Source organism: Biomphalaria glabrata, chromosome 5 (genome assembly GCF_947242115.1).
Source record: "Biomphalaria glabrata chromosome 5, xgBioGlab47.1, whole genome shotgun sequence".
NCBI lineage: Eukaryota > Metazoa > Mollusca > Gastropoda > Planorbidae > Biomphalaria > Biomphalaria glabrata.
The window spans coordinates 21,582,571-21,602,565 of record NC_074715.1 but is presented as its reverse complement, the minus strand read 5'-3'; the positions used below and the strand labels follow the sequence as shown (position 1 = coordinate 21,602,565).

At 30.8% G+C, this 19,995-nt stretch overlaps 1 protein-coding gene across 4 annotated transcripts in view; it reads right to left on the bottom strand.

The window, feature by feature from the left end:
* Nucleotides 1–524: 524 nt before the first annotated feature.
* The window catches only part of LOC106068923 (dynein axonemal heavy chain 7-like), a 70,131-nt gene continuing 50,660 nt past the window's right edge, over nucleotides 525–19,995 (bottom strand). For 3 of the 4 annotated variants that reach the window (XM_013228421.2, XM_056028422.1, XM_056028421.1), the window contains 24 exons: nucleotides 18,592–18,734; nucleotides 17,124–17,247; nucleotides 16,124–16,251; nucleotides 15,065–15,179; nucleotides 14,444–14,607; nucleotides 14,148–14,301; nucleotides 13,162–13,353; nucleotides 12,418–12,551; nucleotides 11,642–11,774; nucleotides 10,922–11,200; nucleotides 10,282–10,527; nucleotides 9,990–10,082; nucleotides 8,865–9,041; nucleotides 8,111–8,272; nucleotides 7,423–7,623; nucleotides 6,433–6,594; nucleotides 5,459–5,644; nucleotides 5,051–5,188; nucleotides 4,230–4,460; nucleotides 3,597–3,740; nucleotides 3,399–3,505; nucleotides 2,908–2,987; nucleotides 2,096–2,199; nucleotides 525–1,858 (listed from right to left, as the gene is read on the bottom strand). In XM_013228421.2, the coding sequence (XP_013083875.2) occupies nucleotides 1,652–1,858; nucleotides 2,096–2,199; nucleotides 2,908–2,987; nucleotides 3,399–3,505; nucleotides 3,597–3,740; nucleotides 4,230–4,460; nucleotides 5,051–5,188; nucleotides 5,459–5,644; nucleotides 6,433–6,594; nucleotides 7,423–7,623; nucleotides 8,111–8,272; nucleotides 8,865–9,041; nucleotides 9,990–10,082; nucleotides 10,282–10,527; nucleotides 10,922–11,200; nucleotides 11,642–11,774; nucleotides 12,418–12,551; nucleotides 13,162–13,353; nucleotides 14,148–14,301; nucleotides 14,444–14,607; nucleotides 15,065–15,179; nucleotides 16,124–16,251; nucleotides 17,124–17,247; nucleotides 18,592–18,734 (3,804 nt within the window). In that variant the 3' untranslated portion in view covers nucleotides 525–1,651. The other variant, XM_056028420.1, reaches the window with a different exon arrangement.

The following is a 19,995-nucleotide window of genomic DNA, read 5'->3' as shown; positions in this document are numbered from 1 at the left end:
AAACCCAAGAGAACAGTGGCTTTTATTGATACCACATTATGTAATAATCTTAAATAGCTTAATTTCATCTGTAGATATTTTGCTTGGATTCAGTGGCTGAGAAATTAGTCCTTCAAGTTCTTGTGTTGAGGAAAAGTTAAAGCAATGGGTCATTGTAGGCCTACTTGCATATGATAAAATTAAAATCAAGCCATATATGGAAATAAGTAAATTCTATAGATAAGTCCAATGTCAGATTAACCTATTTGTTTAACTATTGTAAATTTTTTCATAGTTTAACTGCTTCTATTTTCTTAGTGTTTCTGAGTTGAAATATATGTGGATCAACAAATAAGACATCCCAAATCAGTGATAAACTGTTTAGTTATCTTTGAATCATCAAAGTCTACTTCTGTTCTGCTAATTAACATACACTAAATAAAGGGTTTAAGAGAAGTTTGCATTAATATAGGGCCAACTGTTAATGTTAAAAAAAATATAGAATCACTTTAAAAAAAATGAAATAATTTGAACAGAGAGTTAAGTCAATTCAAATAGGGCATATATTTTATTATATCTAGTACAGAATAAACAGAAAAAAAAAAAACAGCAGAATACTGATATGGTAGTTATGTGTAATGAACTAAAATAGAATAAAACATTAGACCTTGACATTGATCAAGTAATAATTTCATTAGAATACATACACATAGAACAAAAAGTTGCTGAGCTGTATGCTTATAGGTACTAATACATAGATATGTTGATGAGTCAGATAAATAGCAGATCACTTCAAGTTAAAAACTCTTTTACACAATACCAGCTAATAGTTAGTGTTAAAGTGTGAAGCACAATTGTTCATATGAAATATGATGCCCTTTATTCTGAAAGTTTAGTTTGGATTATAGAGTAGAGTTCTAACACCTCTTCACGCACAAGCAATGTTTTCTGGTTTTGGTAATAGTTAGTAAAAGTTACAAGAGCTAAACTATTTTTACTGACAGGAATATTTTTTTGTCTTGAAGGTATTGGGAAACAATAATATGCTAGAGAAATTATGTTTTTTAAATATTTAAGATGTTTTGGGGAATTTATTTTTTTAGTTGAATATTTATAAAATTTGCTAGAATTTGAAGTACAAAAAAAGAAAAAATGTCATTTCACTTAATTTTCATTACAAAGTTCTTTAAAAATAAACAACATAACAATTTAATAAAGATCTTTGTATTCTCTCTTCCCAATGTTATAAAACTGTTAATTTGAGCAACAAAAACTTTCCTGACAGCATTAAATGACATTGCTAATTGGCTTTAATGAAGATGGTATTTATGTATTTTTGTATTTTAAATGATTAAACTTCTCTGATATTTTCCTTAATCTTTATACTTAAACTGACAATATTTAATCTAAAATATGCTGCCAAATTACAAACTTACTTGCACTTTGTACGAAATAGACTAAAAAAAAAAAGTAGCCCATTTCTTTACACACAGATAAAAAAAAGCAAAAGCAAACAAAGAAAAAGCATTATTTTTTCTATAGAACATTTTTTAATATCAGAAAATTTGACTCTTTGATAAGGATATATATATATATATATATATATATATATATATATATATATATATATATATATATATATATATATATATATATATATATATATAAGTACTTAATCATCTAACTGGCAGACCATAGCTAAACCTCTGCAGACCCAATGTTCCTGGGGCTTATCAGATGGCAACAACATAGTCATTACATAGTTTGTAGAATGACCAGTGGTGGACAATGTCCCTCTTCTTTCAGTTGTTTTGTACACTGGACATTCATAAATCTTTGACGGATGGAGATCTGATTTTTTTAGAGGTTTTAACCAAATCTGAAAAAATAAAAACACATTTATTTACTTACAAGTAAACAAATATTTTCACGTTTAGAATGAAGCACTTTTTAATGAATTCAACTTATTTCAAATAGTATAACAACTTATTTCAAATAGATTAATATTTTATTAAATTCCAGAGACATGTAGATGTGCAACATGAACAAAGACCAATAATCTAGGTCCATGAAAACAAATACAAAATTGAGACCAAAAAGAATTTTCCAGACTTACTGTTGGTACACTATCTGCCAGAATTTTAGGTAATGATTCATTGAGTACTTTTTTAGTTCTGTCCCACCTGGCACCAACCAAATACAAACCATAAACATACACACCTGTTTGATAAATAAATACTGAGTGGTTTGGTAATGTTTAAAATCAAAAGTTTACTTCTATATTTTCTTTTTAACAAACATTGGGAAAAAGAAAACATAAAAAAAACTGCTGTCATATTCTCAAAACAAGTGTGACACCAATAGCAGAATAACTATTAATGTAGATAGATTTAAAAAAAAAACTATTTTCAATACTTGAGTATTAAAGTATTATCTTAAGAGTGAGAATAAGTAAGAGATCAATATCTCTTCCAGCCAAAATCTACAGAAGTCTTTTTAAGTTCTTTTTTCATCTACACCTGTTTTAGATGGTAGCTTTCCATTTGGGTTTCAAAGGTATGTGCAGTGGTCTTCATCTCCACCAGTCTATTTTGAAAGCCAGTTGCTGACAGAAGAACACTTTATGTCAGCTAATATCTGAACTGGTCATTAAAGTCTTTGAGAGGATTGCCTCTTATACCCTATCCATCTTTAGGATAACAAAAAATAAATGGCTGTGACATATGGTCAGCTCCCATCTAGAACAGTTGTCCCAACCAGAGCAGCTGTGAAATAGTAAGTATTGTTTCTATACAGTTTAAAGTGACATTCATTAGAATATTATTTATATAGTCAAACACCTACATTTATAACATTGGACAGAAAGTTTTAGTTTCTATTAAACAACTATTTAAATCTAAACAAAAAACTTTGTTAAATATTTCTTACCATCTTCTGGTGGCCTTTTGTACATTTTATCATCTAACACTTCAAAGTCATAAGTCAAGAGGTCAATAGGTATAGTATACCTGTAGTGGAAATAAAGAAAACTTGATCTCAGCATCTAATGACCAACTTATTTAGATAGCACTGAACACTAAAATGAACATTTGCTTCAGTTCAAATTTAAATTAATCTGAACATAGTTTTTGAATACAAAAAATTACTATTCATTACAAAATGTTCAAAGTAAAATGTGTAGAATATTTATCATATTCCTTTTTTATTGTTGACTTTTATTTTTTAAATTATGGGATAAGAAATAAATTGTGTAAAGTCAAATTCAATTTTTTCATACAAGTAACATTCTTTTTTGAAACTCTGTAACATAATTTCAAATAAACACTGAAATATTCACTTAAATATTATTCTACAACTTAATTATGCTCTGATTTTTTTTTATTTGAAAAAAAAAAAAAAAAAGTAAACAACCTACTAACTTTCTGGCATAGTTCTGCTGAGCTCCAGTCAAAAAGGCTTGAGTGAAAAAGAATCCAGACAACCAGAAAGTTGGTGGTGGACCAGCATCATACCAGGTTTGTAGAAACTAAAAGAATAAAATGTGTTGAGACTAATGGGTTGTACATTTTAAAAGATTTTGTTCATGTAGAATTCTTGAGCTGGGTATTATTTCTTACCTGCAGACGAGCAAGAAAATCATTGATATAGCTGCCAAGAGGTTTCAGTGATGGATAGGATACTTTTTTAAACACGTTAGGCACTTTCCCAGTTAGTATGCTACCCACAACTTCTTCCATTTCAGTGGACATGACAACTAAGCCCTGTGGTGGAGTATTAAAAGTATTCTTTGAGCAATATTGAAGAAGATACTGAAACATATCAGGTGTGACAAATACAAGGTTTGAATGAATAAATACAGCATTAAGAATGTTTTTGATGTGAAAGCTCAAGGTCAATGTAAAATTGAAAAATGCAATACATAATAAAATAATCTCTCAGGTCTTGTGACAATTGTTTTGAGTAGCTAATAGTTCAACTGTACTTTGATGTCTGAGGGGTTGAAATATTGACTTTGAAACTTCCTGCTCTTATACCTAACTCAGTGTATTGCACAACAGTTTTGTTCAAGATCTTGACCTAATGAACTAGAAGTAGTAGTTTGATTAGGCTTAACACACATACACACACAAAATGCAGTCCATTGAACGGATGCAGACAACTAAACATTTAATGTAAAAAGATGGTAAACCATAGGGCCTAAAGAAATATGTTTCATAATCATGACTCATTAAAAGATTCAATAAAATTACCTTGATAGCTTTTCTAATATTAAGAAGTGTACTCCTTATTCTAATAAGTAGTTTATTGAAGCGAACCATCTCCTGTACTAATACTGTATTCATACTCTGTGAATAGGATGTTGGGTATTTCCTAAGGGCTATTTCTGTGTCAAAGTTGGCTGGTAATCTTTCAATAATATCCAAGGCTACAGAATCCACTACTTCATCCGAAGATTTGCCTTCTTTACTTTTAGACTTTCCCTACACAAGCAAAGCAGAAAATATTAGTATAAAAAATATTCTACAAATCTGCAAACGAAGTCATTATACATGTCATTAAAATGTCAAGTTGGTGTGATGCATAAGAATGTACACACAATGTGGGAAGATTATAAAAGAGTAAATATCAAAGTATATCCTAAGTTATATATAACTAGAAATGTGTTGCATGTGCTGTATAGAAAAACTATGAAATTTATATTAAATTATTTATAGAATATTCTAAGCATTTCTTCATGTGTACATAATTGTTTATACAGGATTGTCATCATAATAAACAACTTTTTTTAAACACAGATTTTACCAGATTTCTTATTATAATTTGACATACAAAACATTCAAAATGAAGAAGTATGATATTTGTAAGATGGTAAAAAAAAATCACATGGGGATAAAAGGAATAAGTTAATAGGTAGTGGGTTAAGACTACATAAATACAAACATTACAAGGAAATATAAAAAGAGACTACAAGGCTTTGGCAACTTACTAGAGGAGATAATGGAAAAAAAATAAAAACAGAAATGAGATAAAACAAATGTTAAGATTTGTCTGACAGTAACAGGTACCTTACCAATGTGAGAAGAATGTTATCAAATAACAATTGTGTCTCTGCTTGATCCTTTGTAATCTCAGCATTTGGATGCATTCCAAAGACTTCAGGAGAGGCCATGAGTGGCAAGTTTTGAGTATATGTAATATAACTTTCATACTGAACACAAATAGACAAAACACAATTGTATTTCGCATGTAGAGGTGCTTTATAAAGGCAAGGATACATGCATTTAGCACCAACAATAAAATATTAATAAATAGTATACAAATTGTACAGGGTTTAGACTATGTGTTCTTATTTTACATAAATATCATTATAAATAATGTACATTTTGTATTAAAAGGGAATAAATGATACAATAGAAATACAGTTAGTAACATGAGGATCGCTTTAGTGATGACAAAGAGTGAGACCAATATCACTTACATCACCATCTGGTGGTAGAGCATACTTGTTGTTTGGGTCAAAGAAGAATTCTTCCTGAGTCACTAAGTCTGTACAGTAAAACTTTCTCAGTATAGTGAGAAGTGTGCGTCTATCCCAGCCATCCGTCACACGCCCACCATAGTTGCACTCACCAGTTAAATAGATCAGTGCTTCATATTGCACTTCCTAAAGGACAGCAACAAAATAAATACAGTGACATTTACATCAAGGCTTTTTTTTTCCAGAAATTTGTTTAATAATAAATCACATCTTCAATAAATTTCTATTTAAAAAAAAAAACACATTAAAAAAATTGTTATCTACAATTTACATATGCCTTATTTCTAATATTGTGATAAGATAATAATTGAAATACAATGTTGACGTACTTCTCTAATAAAAATCTAATTGTTTCAATAAATGAAATAATGCACACCAAAAAAATCAGGCTTAAGCTATTTATATTTTCTCATTTTAATTTTAAACTGGAAATAATTGCTAATGCAATCATGTCATGATAAGGATTACATTTTTAAATTTTTGTTCTCTTCAGTTTTCATTTGTTTTGGCTGATAATGGCCGAATGACCCAAACATATTGTGTGTTTACTTTGGTTCAGCAGGGTGTCCTATATGCATATTTTAATATTCTATATAGTATATTATTATAGTTGTTCAAGGTTTTCTGAGGAAATAATACATTGATATTAATTACATACTGTACAAAGACGGCTTATCATGTGGAGACAAAAATGAATAAGAAGAAAAGATTAATTAGGTGTTGACATTAACAGGTTATGTTTTACAGAGTTAGCATAATAATACAGGGTTAGTTGAATTTTAGTTTTCAATAAAGCAAACTGAAATAATAAAACACACAATTTTAAAGGTGCCAACTAATAACAGAGCCAGCACATCATATTGCACACTAGTTCACCAATATGACATGTGCTCCAATAGGGGAATGTTTCAAACCTCATACTGATTTAAAAACATCTGTAGTTGTAAAACACTGATTCTCAAGTCAGTATCATTGTACTCATATGGAATGTTCCAGCCTAATGGACCAAATTTCTTTCTTTCTTGAACCAAGGCATGGAAAAAACACAAGGCATACAACATCTTTTTAAATATGACCTGAAAAAGTAAATGTATGAAGATTATGCTTCTTAATATCAAATAAAAAAATTGTGTTTCTTAACTAATATCAAATCACAAAGATTATGATTCCTAACTAATATAAAATCAAACATTGACTGCAAGGTTTTACTATTTACATTTCATCAAAAAAAGAATAATTATATACTGGTACCAGTATCTAATAACAAAAAAAAAAATACAATTTCTTTTAGCACTAGATAGTAAAGTAAAGTTCCCCTTTCAGACCTTGAGGTCTATAGGCAGATGATGTAAAGGTCATCTGTTTCTTTGGCCAACAGTTTAGGAGGGTGTCATGTGGCCAGTACAATGACCAACCACCTTTACTAACTAATGTCAAATACCCATTAGAGCTGGATGGAGTCAGAAGATCCCAGTCTTCACCAGGATTTGAAACCTAGACCCCCGGTTCGGAAACCAAGCACTTTACAAGTCAGCCACCATGCCTCCAACACTAGATAGTGATGAAGGGAATTTGTTTTCTCTTTATTAAAAAAAACATATAATACAGTGTAATGTTATTCATAACATAACAACAATCCACTCCTAAAGAGTCAGTGTAATGAGTATTATATACAGAGGTACAATCAAAGCTCACTTTTTGTTATTATCATCAAATTTCCCAAAAGTAGCTGTTGTTTGCAAGTCTTACACTTGAATGTTTAAAGTTAAATGTTGACTTTTTTTTTTTGAATGTCATTAAAAAAAGTCATTTAACATTGCAAAATTTAATTGGGTCATTTTATTACATACCCGTTACTTTATTTAATAATTACTACTACCAGAAATAATTAGACATGTACATACTGGCTTGATACATCCATTGAAGAATTCAGAATCAGATATTGGGTCAGACTTGTAAGATTTGATAATGTTGAAACGCAGACCTTTAGGGGCTTCATTTGTCATTTTAACTCCATTTTGTAAGATTGTAACAGGGAAGACATTAGATGGGTAAGATGTTAACCACAGACGAAAATCAGGATGGGTCTGATCTTCAGAGAATTCCTAAAATAGAAACACACCCAGAAGATACATTATTAAACCTTTACTAATGGTCAAACATGCTGGCTGGACAAGGTGATAGAATGAGCCAGCCTCCCTCTTGATACTCAGCTAAGAACAGCTGCTGACAAGAAAGGGTAAATGGATTTTGTTGCCCAAACTGTCACAGCATCCGTACAATGAAAGTCAAGGGACAGGGTAAACAAAATTATTAAATAAAATTACAGTAAACTGTGACAAACAGCACCCAATTTCTGTGGTGGCTGGCAACTGGTCAACAACATTTAAAAGTGCAAGTCTTCAAAGTTTAATAATATAAAAGTACAATTAGCAAATGCTAGTATGAAATGTTCAAAACTTAACTGTAATATTCATACTACTTACTGAAAGGCTATTGAAGTATAAAGTAACATAAATATAACATAAAAAAGAATGATAGAAACTACTATAATGGATATTGTGTAAATCACATTGAAATTTTAGTTCTCACCGCAGTTATTTTTTCTAGAGTTGGCATCCAAGATGGTGCTAGGTGACAGTTCTGCAAGACAACCCAGAGTCCATCTTTACAGGCCTTGTCAATCATTTTTAAAGCAATGGGACCTTGACCTTGTCCCAAGGAAAGTGAATCAAATTTGTCACCTCCCATATTCTATAGAAGATAGTAAAAGAAATACATCTCATTAGTCACACAATATGGTGTTTTACCTCTAATGCGTTACACATTTGGTGACTAAACAGCTGCAGTGTGAAACATTGTTTTCATGTAAATAGCATGATTTAAGATGTAGCTTGAAATGAGACAATTTGGTCTGGTTATTAATAGTGAAATAAAAAGGAATGAAAACAAATATAGATAGCACTTTTCTGTTTGTAGTAAGGAAAATTTTATTTTTGTTTCTTTAAAAAGCAACATCCTCCAATTGTGAAGAGCACTTTAAAAAAGTTACATCATAGTTGACAACAAAGCAAAGATCAAATTGTAATTGAATGGTTACTTGGTCAGGTGGTATACCCTCTGGACTGTTGTCTTGATGGTCTCAGGTTCTAACTGTCCTAATGGAAGTTTGGGCTAGTAGCCTATGTAATAATCTTGGATTCTGAAGAGACACCCATAAATTAGTTTTGCATGTTCTGAAAGTGTGCAAAAGGATTAATTCTGTTTTTATCTAATTGAATAAGGGAAATATTATTTGATTGATAAAATTATCTTTAGAATTTCATTTCACATGTTTCTCACTTACATTATCATCTGCAAACTTGAGAAGAGCTGCCATGGGGTCAGAGCCAGGGGAGAGAACAAAGAGCAATGGACTTGTACAGTTACTATCAGCATATGACTTAGGCAGATCAAAAGGAGGAGGGTCAATAAAAACTTTGCCCAACTTTTCAGACACAAAGTCTTGGACTGCAGGGATGATCTGGAATAGAGAAACATGTAAGTTAGGATATTATGTAATGCCAAAAATAACCTTTTTTAACCCCTTCTCTCCCCCCCCCCCCTGTAACAAATCATAAAACTAAACTCAATACCCCCTCCCCAAGTAAAGTAACAGAACAAAAAAATTTGATTTACCAAAGAATTATTTGTTAATTATCATTTTCACAAATTACATTTTTCATCATGGTATCTATACAAATTATGGGAAAAGTATTCACTTTTTCAGAACTACCATAAAATAACATTTCCCCACAATACTGTACATATACATTGGGGTGCTGCTGGAAAAAAATCTGTGATGTTGAAAAAAAATAGGGAGTTTTTCATTAATACCTTTTGAATTCCCATGGTTGGACTATGTAGGCTACCTATAATTTCATTTTTGTGTTACACAACAAATATTCAGACACCCTCCCCCTTGTAACAAATCCTTACAAATATATTTCCCCCCTTTTCCCATTTAGTCATTACATAATATCCAAACATTCCTTAATACAGAATGGTCTAGTCTAGTATGAAAATATTTTTTGTTTCATGTCTTCATAATTTGAAATAGTTTGTAAGATGATATAAAGTGTTTGGTCTAACCCTACAATTATTTACTATAAACAGCCAAACTTATAGTACATTGACTGCCAATTTAAACCACATCTTATCCCAAAGCAGAACACCTGCAAACAGATTTCTGATAAAAGACTCTTGGTTGGTCTATTGTCAATACTCTTCAGAAAATAAAGTCTCTAAGCATGGGCTACATGTCTGACAAGTAAAACTCTTACTACCACTTTAGCATCAAACTATTTCATCACATTTTGCCTGGAGTGTAACTTATACCATGAAAATGTTGTAGGTGGAAAATCTGCTGGAAAATCAAAAAGTTGTTTTTTGAAGGTAACCCTAAATGAGGTCATCTTGACCTGACATTTACCTTGTCTCCTCGAAATATTCTCAAGATCAACATCTTCTGAAATTTATTCAGTTTTGTTTCCCATTGTTTGGGCAACTTTTCAAGTTGGGGTTCCTGAAAACAAAAATAAACTAAGTTCTGTATATCTTTTGAGAATGTGGAGAAATTCAATAAACAAAAAATATCTCTAATACTTTCAAAAATAGAAAAACATAGATAAAAGATACAAACACATTATTAGTAACAATTGATAGAAGAATCATGCTTAAAGTACAAATAGATCAATTAATGACACAATGACCCAAGAACTTACAATGCTATCATATAGTCTTTTCCACTCCTCAGCTTCTGAAACAAAAGATTTCTGTATGCCTTTGAAGTGATGCAAGTCCTCTATGCGACAAAGCTCATCCCAAGATTTAGCAGGAATCCATTCCACAGGTTTCTTGTGGGGATTGTCTAATCCCACACCTCCAGTGAGAAAAAATCTCCACTCTACTTCATCGATTTCTTTAGTGTGTTTTAAAATGTTCACACACAAAATAAAGGAAAATAGCAGCTGACAAAAAAAACACACAAAAGATACATTTATTGAATACTGCAGTGATTCAGCAATTTAATATTCATTAATTACATGAATCTAAACTATTTAAATACAGTATTATCACTCTGGAAACAAGGAGCATAATTCTTCAAACTAAGAATGTATTTCTATAGGACAGCAATGAAACACTCTAGACACAAAGTACATAGTGTTATCTATTGTTTAAAATCCTTCTAAACAACAATAAACACAAACTTTTAAATTCTTTAGCATGATGTGTCAGTGCATTAGAATTTATCTAATAGGTAATAATTACAAAAATTAGATTAGTATCATACTATATAAAAGATTTATTTAAAGTTTTTATTTTAAATAAGGTAAAAACAAAAGGAAATAATTATCCAACTACCTTATCTTTTTCAAAGAGTGATCTGCAAACATTACAGTACAGCAGGTAGGTAAAGTGTTGGTGAAGATTGTTGAGTCTCTCTGTCAAGATTTCAGATTTGTCTGCATGTTCAATAGAGATGTTGAACAGATTGATGAACCAGGTTAGGGAATACTGGTACATGGGGTCAATGTTGGCCAGATCAGCAATGGTGAAAAAAAGCACTATGCTGTGGACAGCTATCGGTGTGTAACCCATACGGGCCTCATCAATTTTTGTTTCTGTTTCCTCAGCTATAGACTTGGAAAAAAAGAATACAAGAATATACAATAGCTTAACATGAAAATACACATTAGGCCACCAAGTTGGCAAATGATTGAGCCAATCTAGATAGAACAGAAAAAGAAACTTTTCAGAGAAAAAAACTTTTACATTTTAACTCGAATTTATAACATCACACAGTAGAAATAAATAGGAAAAGACTAAAAATTAAACTCAATTGACAAGAGAAAACACAATAACATTTAAATCTTGATCTTGGTATCATATTAATTAAAGGAATTTCAAATGATTGAAAGATAACATTGTAGGATCCAAATTTCAGACATATTTTCTTTGATCTGTTTTCAAACATTGAGTGGGGAACTATCATGCTGAGATTTTGTATCCTCTTTTAACTGTTTGTATTCAAACATTTGATAATTTGTTTTAAAAAGAAGCTACAAATGTTCAACTTCTAACCTGTTTCTCTGAAATTTCATTGGACAGAGTCTTTGATGAAGATAAAACTTTAATTGCTGTTTCATCTTCTAAAATATTTCCTTCTGATGTTGATAAAACTTCCAAAATCTTATCTTCTATTTCTTTCAGTTGTCTGAAAAACAGTTTTTTTTTGTTGTTTTTTTTTTCAGAAAATTAAGTTGGATTTATATTATCTCTGAACACATCTTACTGGATTTTAAAACTTTTAAACTTCCTATCTGGGATATTTTTAAAATCAATGATAGATCTGTTATAAGTCTAAGCTTATTTGTACACTTTAAGTCTAGAAATATTTGTACACATGTTAAATTACTTAACATTTGATATCAAAAGTATGCTTTACATGTTATAATTACAACAAGAAAATGTGAAAATCAAATAACTATTTGAATATTATGAATACAAGAACAACTACTATGAAAAATCATATTCTTCCAAGAATAAAATGGCATCTATTTTATAGAATTATATTTCAATGGATACAAAAGGTGCAAGAGGGAAGTTAAGGAAATGTTAGCCTCAGTTCGCTATAGTAAATAGAAAGTCTGTAAAATGACTTCAACTTTATCCTAACAAATGTCATGATAAAGCTAAATAAATGCTCTCAATAACTTCTCCAAAAGTTAAGAAAAACTTAAATTTCTTTCAAGACATATACTTATATAAACCTATTTATTTAATATAAGTAAGTCAAACTAGAAGCTAACATAGCAGAGCTATGATATATCATATTATACTAACTGTCCTCATCTTACTTTTTATTAGAAGCCCCTTGAACTATAAGCATATTCTTTTCCTCTTCCAGCTCTGGTCTTTCCTTGGCTACTACAATACCCAGTAGCTGGTCCTGCAGACCTTCAGGTGTGATCATAAAGTTTAGCAAGGTCACCTGAAAGCAAACAACTGTATTACTTTAAGCTTGTAGGCCTACATTTATATCACAATACACTTATAAGGAATACACTTATAAGGAAGAGAAGTCAAGTTTGAAGAAATTCATATTTTGTAAAGCATGTTTTAACTGCGTGGTGAGATTTCATTTTGGATGAAAGTTCATTTTTACCCCTCAAAAAGTTTAAAATTTCTCACAATTTTACATAAATGAGCCGGATGTATGAAAATAAATTATTAGTTCCAGAATGTAAAAAAATGGATGTTTTGATAAGTTGTACTATTTAATTTTTCTTGATACCATTTTAAGTTCAAGTAAAATGAAGGTTTCTCTTTCCCCCCCCCCTCCAAAAAAGCAATTTCAAAAGTCATGTAAAATGTATTTATTTATTTATTATCAGTTTGTAACCTTGAACTTTCACAATAGTGATAATTGGTTTATTTGTTATTTTTCCATGAAAGATTGTTTCATGCCAAATAAGGTTGTTTTGTTATGTAAGATTTTCAGAGATGATATTTGTTTTTGTTTTACTTTCTCTAAGACAAAATGACTCATCAAAAGCAAGTAGTCTAAAGGGCAAAAAATAAAGTAATTTTGTTTGCTTTACCTTCACAGCAGTCTCTGGTAGATAGTGGGGATTCCTCAAACTTGTTGTCATGTAAAACTTGAAATCAAATGAATACTCAATCGTTGAGTCTCCAAGTTTAATACACATTGCTCCCCCTTGTTTGAACACTTGTTTCAGCAATAATGGTTCTAATAGAGGGTCTATTTCTTCTTGAACATTTTCTAATAGCACCTGGTAGTTTGTTTAGAAAAAAGTTTAAGATAAAACTAAAAAAAAATTGTAATAATAAAAAAATGAACTCTAAACTAGACAAACTATAACAGTTTTTTTTTAAACCTTCAAAAACGTCAACTGTTGGTATCATATCTTATGTAAATTACAGAGGTTTGACATTAGTTCCCAAGTCAAGGTTTGTCTCTTAAAGTGTTTGTCAGTACTAATTTCATACACTTAAATTTAAAATAACACACATGTACATTTCTAACGTCTAGGGATTACTTATTTATAGGATAACAAGGTCAGTGGAATTTAACATTATAATTTCCCAATTATGCACATTTTATATGCACTATAAAAAATTTTTAATAACTTTCACAAATCACTATATCTATAAAACTCAGTGATTTGATTTACAATTTTAGTAATTATGTTCATGTTTATGACTGACAATTTCAAAATCACAAATTTAGCAAATAAAAATTTTTATGTCACTTTTATGTCACTTGAGTTGCATTCTTCTAGCACATTGTTCTTGATTGCACTACATTTCATCAAGTGTAAGTTGATTAATTAATCAATATGAATATCATAACAATAGTGTCAGTCCCTCTAATATATGATTGACTTTCATTGACTACCTATAAAAATATATTTCTATCAATTCACAGTAAAATCTATTAAAGTGTGATTACAGTAGAACCAAACTGTAAGGGAATTAATGTGTATACACAAAAGTACCAGACAGTAAGTGAATTAATGTGTTCTCACTGGAATACCAAACTGTAAGTGAATTAATGAGTACTCACAGGAGTACCAAACTGTATGCAGTTCTCTAAGTTTCTGACAAAGTCTCTATCTGTGAACTTAATGACATGCAAATTATTCTGTTTCTCCATATTTTTGATCCACTTGTTGGCCTGGCTCTGAGGATCAATCATTAAGGGCCATCTGTTGGCATTGCTGAAATGCAAAGTATATTTGGTATTTATCACTGAAAGCTCAAGATTTAATGAGTTTTATGAAATGACTCACTGAAGAATATATCATGAAAATATTAATTCTGTTCATTTGTTACAATACAAAAAAATAATGTAACTTATACCTAATAATAATTCCATTTTCTATAGAGAAACTATCAGTAGGTAGCCCTGCAATGTTCCAGGAGCGTATCTTGACTGGGTCACCTAAAGTGTTGGTCAGAGAGAAATCATCTGAACATTTAATGTTCATGCCTCTAACTTCTTTTACCCAGGATGAAGCTTCTTCCTACATTAATTGGAATGAGAAATAAAATTGATAACAATAGCTAGCTAAAAAAAAAAAGAAAAGAAAAAAAAAAGATTTGAGATGTCAACAAGTATTAGAGAATACCTTCCTTGTAATAATGGGACAACAAGAAAGCCTTCTTTATATTACCATGCTGGTATGCCAATGCCCAAAAAAATGACAATGAAGTTGTAATTTATAACTTATAAGTTGATAATTTGAAAAAACAACAACAGAGAAACAGTTTCTTTTGAGCTAGGTAATCTTAAATGTCATATATTATAGATAACTAATCAAAGAAGTATTGTAAAGTGTTTTTTTTTTGTTTACTTTCAGCATAGCTAATCATAATCTCTGGTACTAAAGCTACAACTACTGACAAATACAAAAAATAATTTTAACAAACACAGCTATATTGTTGCATTAATGTAAATGTGTAATAATTACTAAGACCAACCAATCGAAATGAAGAAGTAAATGCTCCCAAGTAAGCCACTATACCAGATGCTACCAAGATATCACCTGTAAGATTATTGTATTTTAGACCCAGTCTGTGGGCTGCCGTCTCCCACCTGGAAAAGAAATGCAAAATGAGATTGTACTCTATAAAAGATGTTTGTTTTACATGTTTGGATGTTCCTTCAGAGTTGAAGATAATTAACTTCATAGTACAAACCTCCTTGAAGATGAGGGGGGATGGGAGTGGGCAGGGTTTAAACCTGGGACCATCAATAAGTCTGAACAACAGTCCAGCCCGCAAACCGCATGGCCAGGCAGCCAGCCTGGTATAAGTATTTTATAATAACATTTTTATTTACTTATTACAATGAGTGTTTTACTTAATAAATTAATCAGAATCCTGTTGAAAATTAACTTGGTAGTATAAGTATCCTCTCTATATAATCACATCATATAAGGTATGAGAGTTAGCAAATACAAATACAAGATTCTGGTCAACTATTTATTCCAATTAGTTTGTATTAAATATTGAAGTGTACAAATCTATAAAGTACCCCCCCCTCCCATGCAGAAACAAATCTTTTTTTTTTCTATATGTATATTACAACAAAGCCAAATGATGAGTCTTGTAATATATGCATATATATTGTTATTTGTTGGTACAGGTGATGATGAGTTTTCGTTAATAACTTACGTTGATTACTATTTATGCACGCTGAAACAGATTATAATAAAATACAACTAATTTACACAATACTGCAAGAACAAATGAGAGCTCTGAAGACAAATAGATATATATACTTTAACATAATAACATAGGGAGCAGTCCAATGTCACTAAGTCCATGATAAAACTAAACACATCTTTACCATTCTAAGTTTTCAGAACAACTGTCAGTTATTTTAGCTTCTAAGCTAACCCACTTAATGTTTTGATCTCCCTTCACATCACTAAAGAAATTCTCTGTGACTAACTTATATGTGCCAGCCTATTGTATCCTTAGATTATATGTGTATATAAATATATGTGTGTATGTGTGATAGATGTCATTATTTACCTTTGCTTTTCTCCACCCAAACCACCAATCAACTGTGAAGCTCTTTCCAGTTTTTTCTGACACAAATCTACTTGGTTTTCTAGCTCAGCTTTCTTTTGTTTGTTGATATCTAAAGTTTCTTGAAGTTTCTAATGCCAAAAAAAAAAGCTTAATGAAAATATTGCATACCCTTTTTTTTTTACTCAAATCATGCAAAGTAAACAGTTGTAGATGAGGTGTAAACCAAGACTAAGAATATTGAAAAATCAAATGAGTCATTGACAATCTAATGTTTTTCATTATATTCACACTTTTGCTAAACAATGACACTGTTAAAAATAAAATGCTTTCAGAATGTGCAATGCAGTGTTGAGTCTCAACAAAATCTTAATGAGTGACAAGGTGAAAATTTTTTAAATTTTAGAACTAATGTCATTATCCCAACTTAAAATCTTAAAAATTACATCCAGCAGTCTTTAATAAAGACTAGACTTTTACAAAACATTAAACACAGATGTAATGGTGGTAAGGACTCTTGAACATAACCTAAACAAAAGCTTAAGAAATGAATGGTTGCAAAAAACCTAATAAACACTGCTAAAATTTAGGAATAAATTATAGGTGCAACTAATCAAATTTAATTTAACATTAAATAATTTTTTATTTATTCTATAGATTTCATTTTAAAAAAAAAACTTTTCACAATATAAAAGTGAAGGGTGCATGGTGGTTCAGCTGTAAAGTGTTAGGCTTCTGAACCAATTTGTCTTGAGTTTGCATCCCGGTTAAATATTATGTTGATCATCAGGATTTTTAGAACATACCTGACATATGTTGGAAAAGTAAATGTGACTGTTTTTTGAGCAGGCCATATAACACTTTTGTTAACCATTGGCCAATACAACAGATGAGCATTCCATCCTCCCCTTCCAAAGATCGCAAGGTCTGAAAGAGGTCTGGAGGTCTGAAAGAGGTACTTTTACCTATAAAAAGTGAAACCAATGTCATGAAAAGTACCAACCTGCAACTTGTTTTGAACTTCTCGAAGAGATGCTCTCTTCTTCTCTAAAGAAATCATAGCAGTTTTCAGCTCACCCTCTGCTTCTTTCAGTGCAGCTTGTTTTGGGGCAACAACTTTGCTCACCCTAACAATAACATTAAAAAATGTTAAATTGGTGACTAACCTATACTACACACAAAACAATGTAACCTATACGTCACATACAGCAATGATTTTTTTTTTTTAGATATTTTTAAAAATCTGAATTTCCTTTCTTTTAATAAACCAGAACATTCAAAGAGAAAGAAAAAAAAGGCCCAACCATGAATGGTGACTTTGAATAGATTAATATTTTGTAAAATTTTATAAATACATGGTGTTCAAGGCTTTGGAAAAATATGAATAGCTCACTTGAATACTTTTAGGTGGTGATAGAAGGGCCAGTTCAATGTGTGGTGGTAGAAGAGCCAGTTCAATGTGTGGTGGAAAAAGGGCCAGTTCAATGTGTGGTGGTAGAAGGGCCAGTTTAATGTGTGGTGGTAGAAGGGCCAGTTCAATGTGTGGTGGTAGAAGGGCCAGTTTAATGTGTGGTGGTAGAAGGGCCAGTTCAATGTGTGGTGGTAGAAGGGCCAGTTCAATGTCTGGTGGTAGAAGGGCCAGTTCAATGTGTGGTGGTAGAAGGGCCAGTTCAATGTGTGGTGGTAGAAGGGCCAGTAAAAAAAAGAAAGAAACAAAGAAAAGAAACCCTTCTATCTTCTTTTACTTCTCTGGACAATTAGTGTAGGCTATGATAAGGATCTGGTTTTGTTTTGTTTTATTCAGGTTCTAATGAATTGTAGTGGTCTGAGGGGAATAGTGTTTATCCAAGTGCTGAAGTGTGTCAGTCATTAAGCATTTGTTTGTTTCTCATTTTTTTCTGCATTAAGTTATAATACTAAGTAGAGTGGGAGTGAAGGTTATTCCCATTTCTTATAACTTTCCTCTTTTAACAATTTTACCCAATATATTGTAAGTAATTTGACTGAGTATTAACTTTTAAAAAATAAAATATATATTGGCCCCTGGAACTTAAGAAGTGATTTTAATAGAAACTCTGTATGATGAAAGAAATATCTAGTATTCTATCTTCAATATCATTTAGATCAATTTGTAAGCATGCTTTTCAACCAATAATGAAGAAACTTTAATGCAGGGTTACAAACTAGCTGTGCAGAACCCGATGGCTCATTCAAAACTACCATGATTAGTGGGGTACTTTTAGTGCATAAGATATTATATGCTGGTATTAAAATAATAAATAAATTATTCATATTTTAAAATAGAGAGTAAATTTTTAATAACCATCTTTATAGATCTAGCACAACTTACATTTTAAGGCAAAAAATTTTTTTAAACTCTATGGACACTAGCAAACTCACACATGATAATTATCCATAGCTCTAACATACTTAGAAAGACCTTTTAACTGTATGGACACTAGATTACTCACTCATCATATTTATCCATAGCTCTCACCCACTTACAAAGACCTTCACAAGCAGTGGATGCTGTCCTGACTTTCTCAGGGTCAAAGTCTGGATTAGGGATATACTGTTTTCGTATTTTCTTCATGTTGTCTTGGGGAATGTTGTCCTGAAGAATGATATATGATATTAACAGTAACAATCAGTGCAGATAGTAGAGAAAAAAAGAGATGACTAAATCACCCACAAAAGCTCAACCACATTTCTCAACTGTAATTATATTCATCCCACGCCCATTTTCGGATCAAGCTGAAACTTCACACAATTATTCAGTGGCATAGACAAGAAATGAATCAATAAAAAAAAAGTAAACAAATTGACAACTAATTACTGGAAATTAAATATTTTGTTTAACAGCAACAAGGGAAAGTAATACTTCAGTATTCACAGATATGGCTAAACTTGTTGGGTTTAGTCCCCTTCATACATTCTTCAATCAAGTTGATACTTTAAATAATTATATACTGTACCTAACAAAACATGAATCAATAAACAAAAATACTCAATAAGACAATTAATTATTGGTAATTAATTATTTTGTTTGATATCGAATAATTGAAATAATGTACATTATTGGTAGTTATAGTTTTAAGGATGGAGTTCTTCCCCTTTAGATAAAGTTTTTTTTTTTGAAAGATTTTTTATATTTTGCTTGTTTTAAGCCTTGTTTTGTGGGTGTGGTGGTTGAGCAGTAAAGCCCTTGGCTTATGAACCAGAGTCCGGGGTTCAAATGCTGGTGAAGACGGATTTTTAATTTTGGGATCTTCTGGCGCCTTGGGTGCCTCTGAGTCTGCTCGTCTCTAATGAGTACCTGACATTAGTTGGGGAAAAGTAAAGGTGGTTGGTCATTGTGCTGGCCACATGAAATCCTCATTAACCATAGCCACAGAAACAGATGACCTTTACATTGTGTGACTAATCATTGGCAATTGTTAAATTTAATTTGATGAGATTGATGGGCTATGTTTATTATAGTAAAACTATCAAGATAATTGATATATAACTATTTACACATATATATATATAAAATACTAATATTCAAGGATTTTCTTTTACATTTACTGATTTTTTTAAATATCAAGCAATAAAAAAGTCAATCAGCTTTTTAACATGTATCATTTTTAAAGGCAGATCAATCTTAGTAAAAAAAAGATGCATAATTAAAAAATACTTTTTTTGTTGCTTAGTAATATCTTTTAATAGCTGTCCAATATAAATGCACTGGTTGAGATCCTTTAAACAAAAAGACTGACTTTTAATTTCTATTTTTTTAAGATTTTAGCAAATGGGTAAACAAAAACTAAATAACATTTCAATGGAACATAAAATTTAGACATCGATTATCTCAATTAGCCATATTATTATAATTA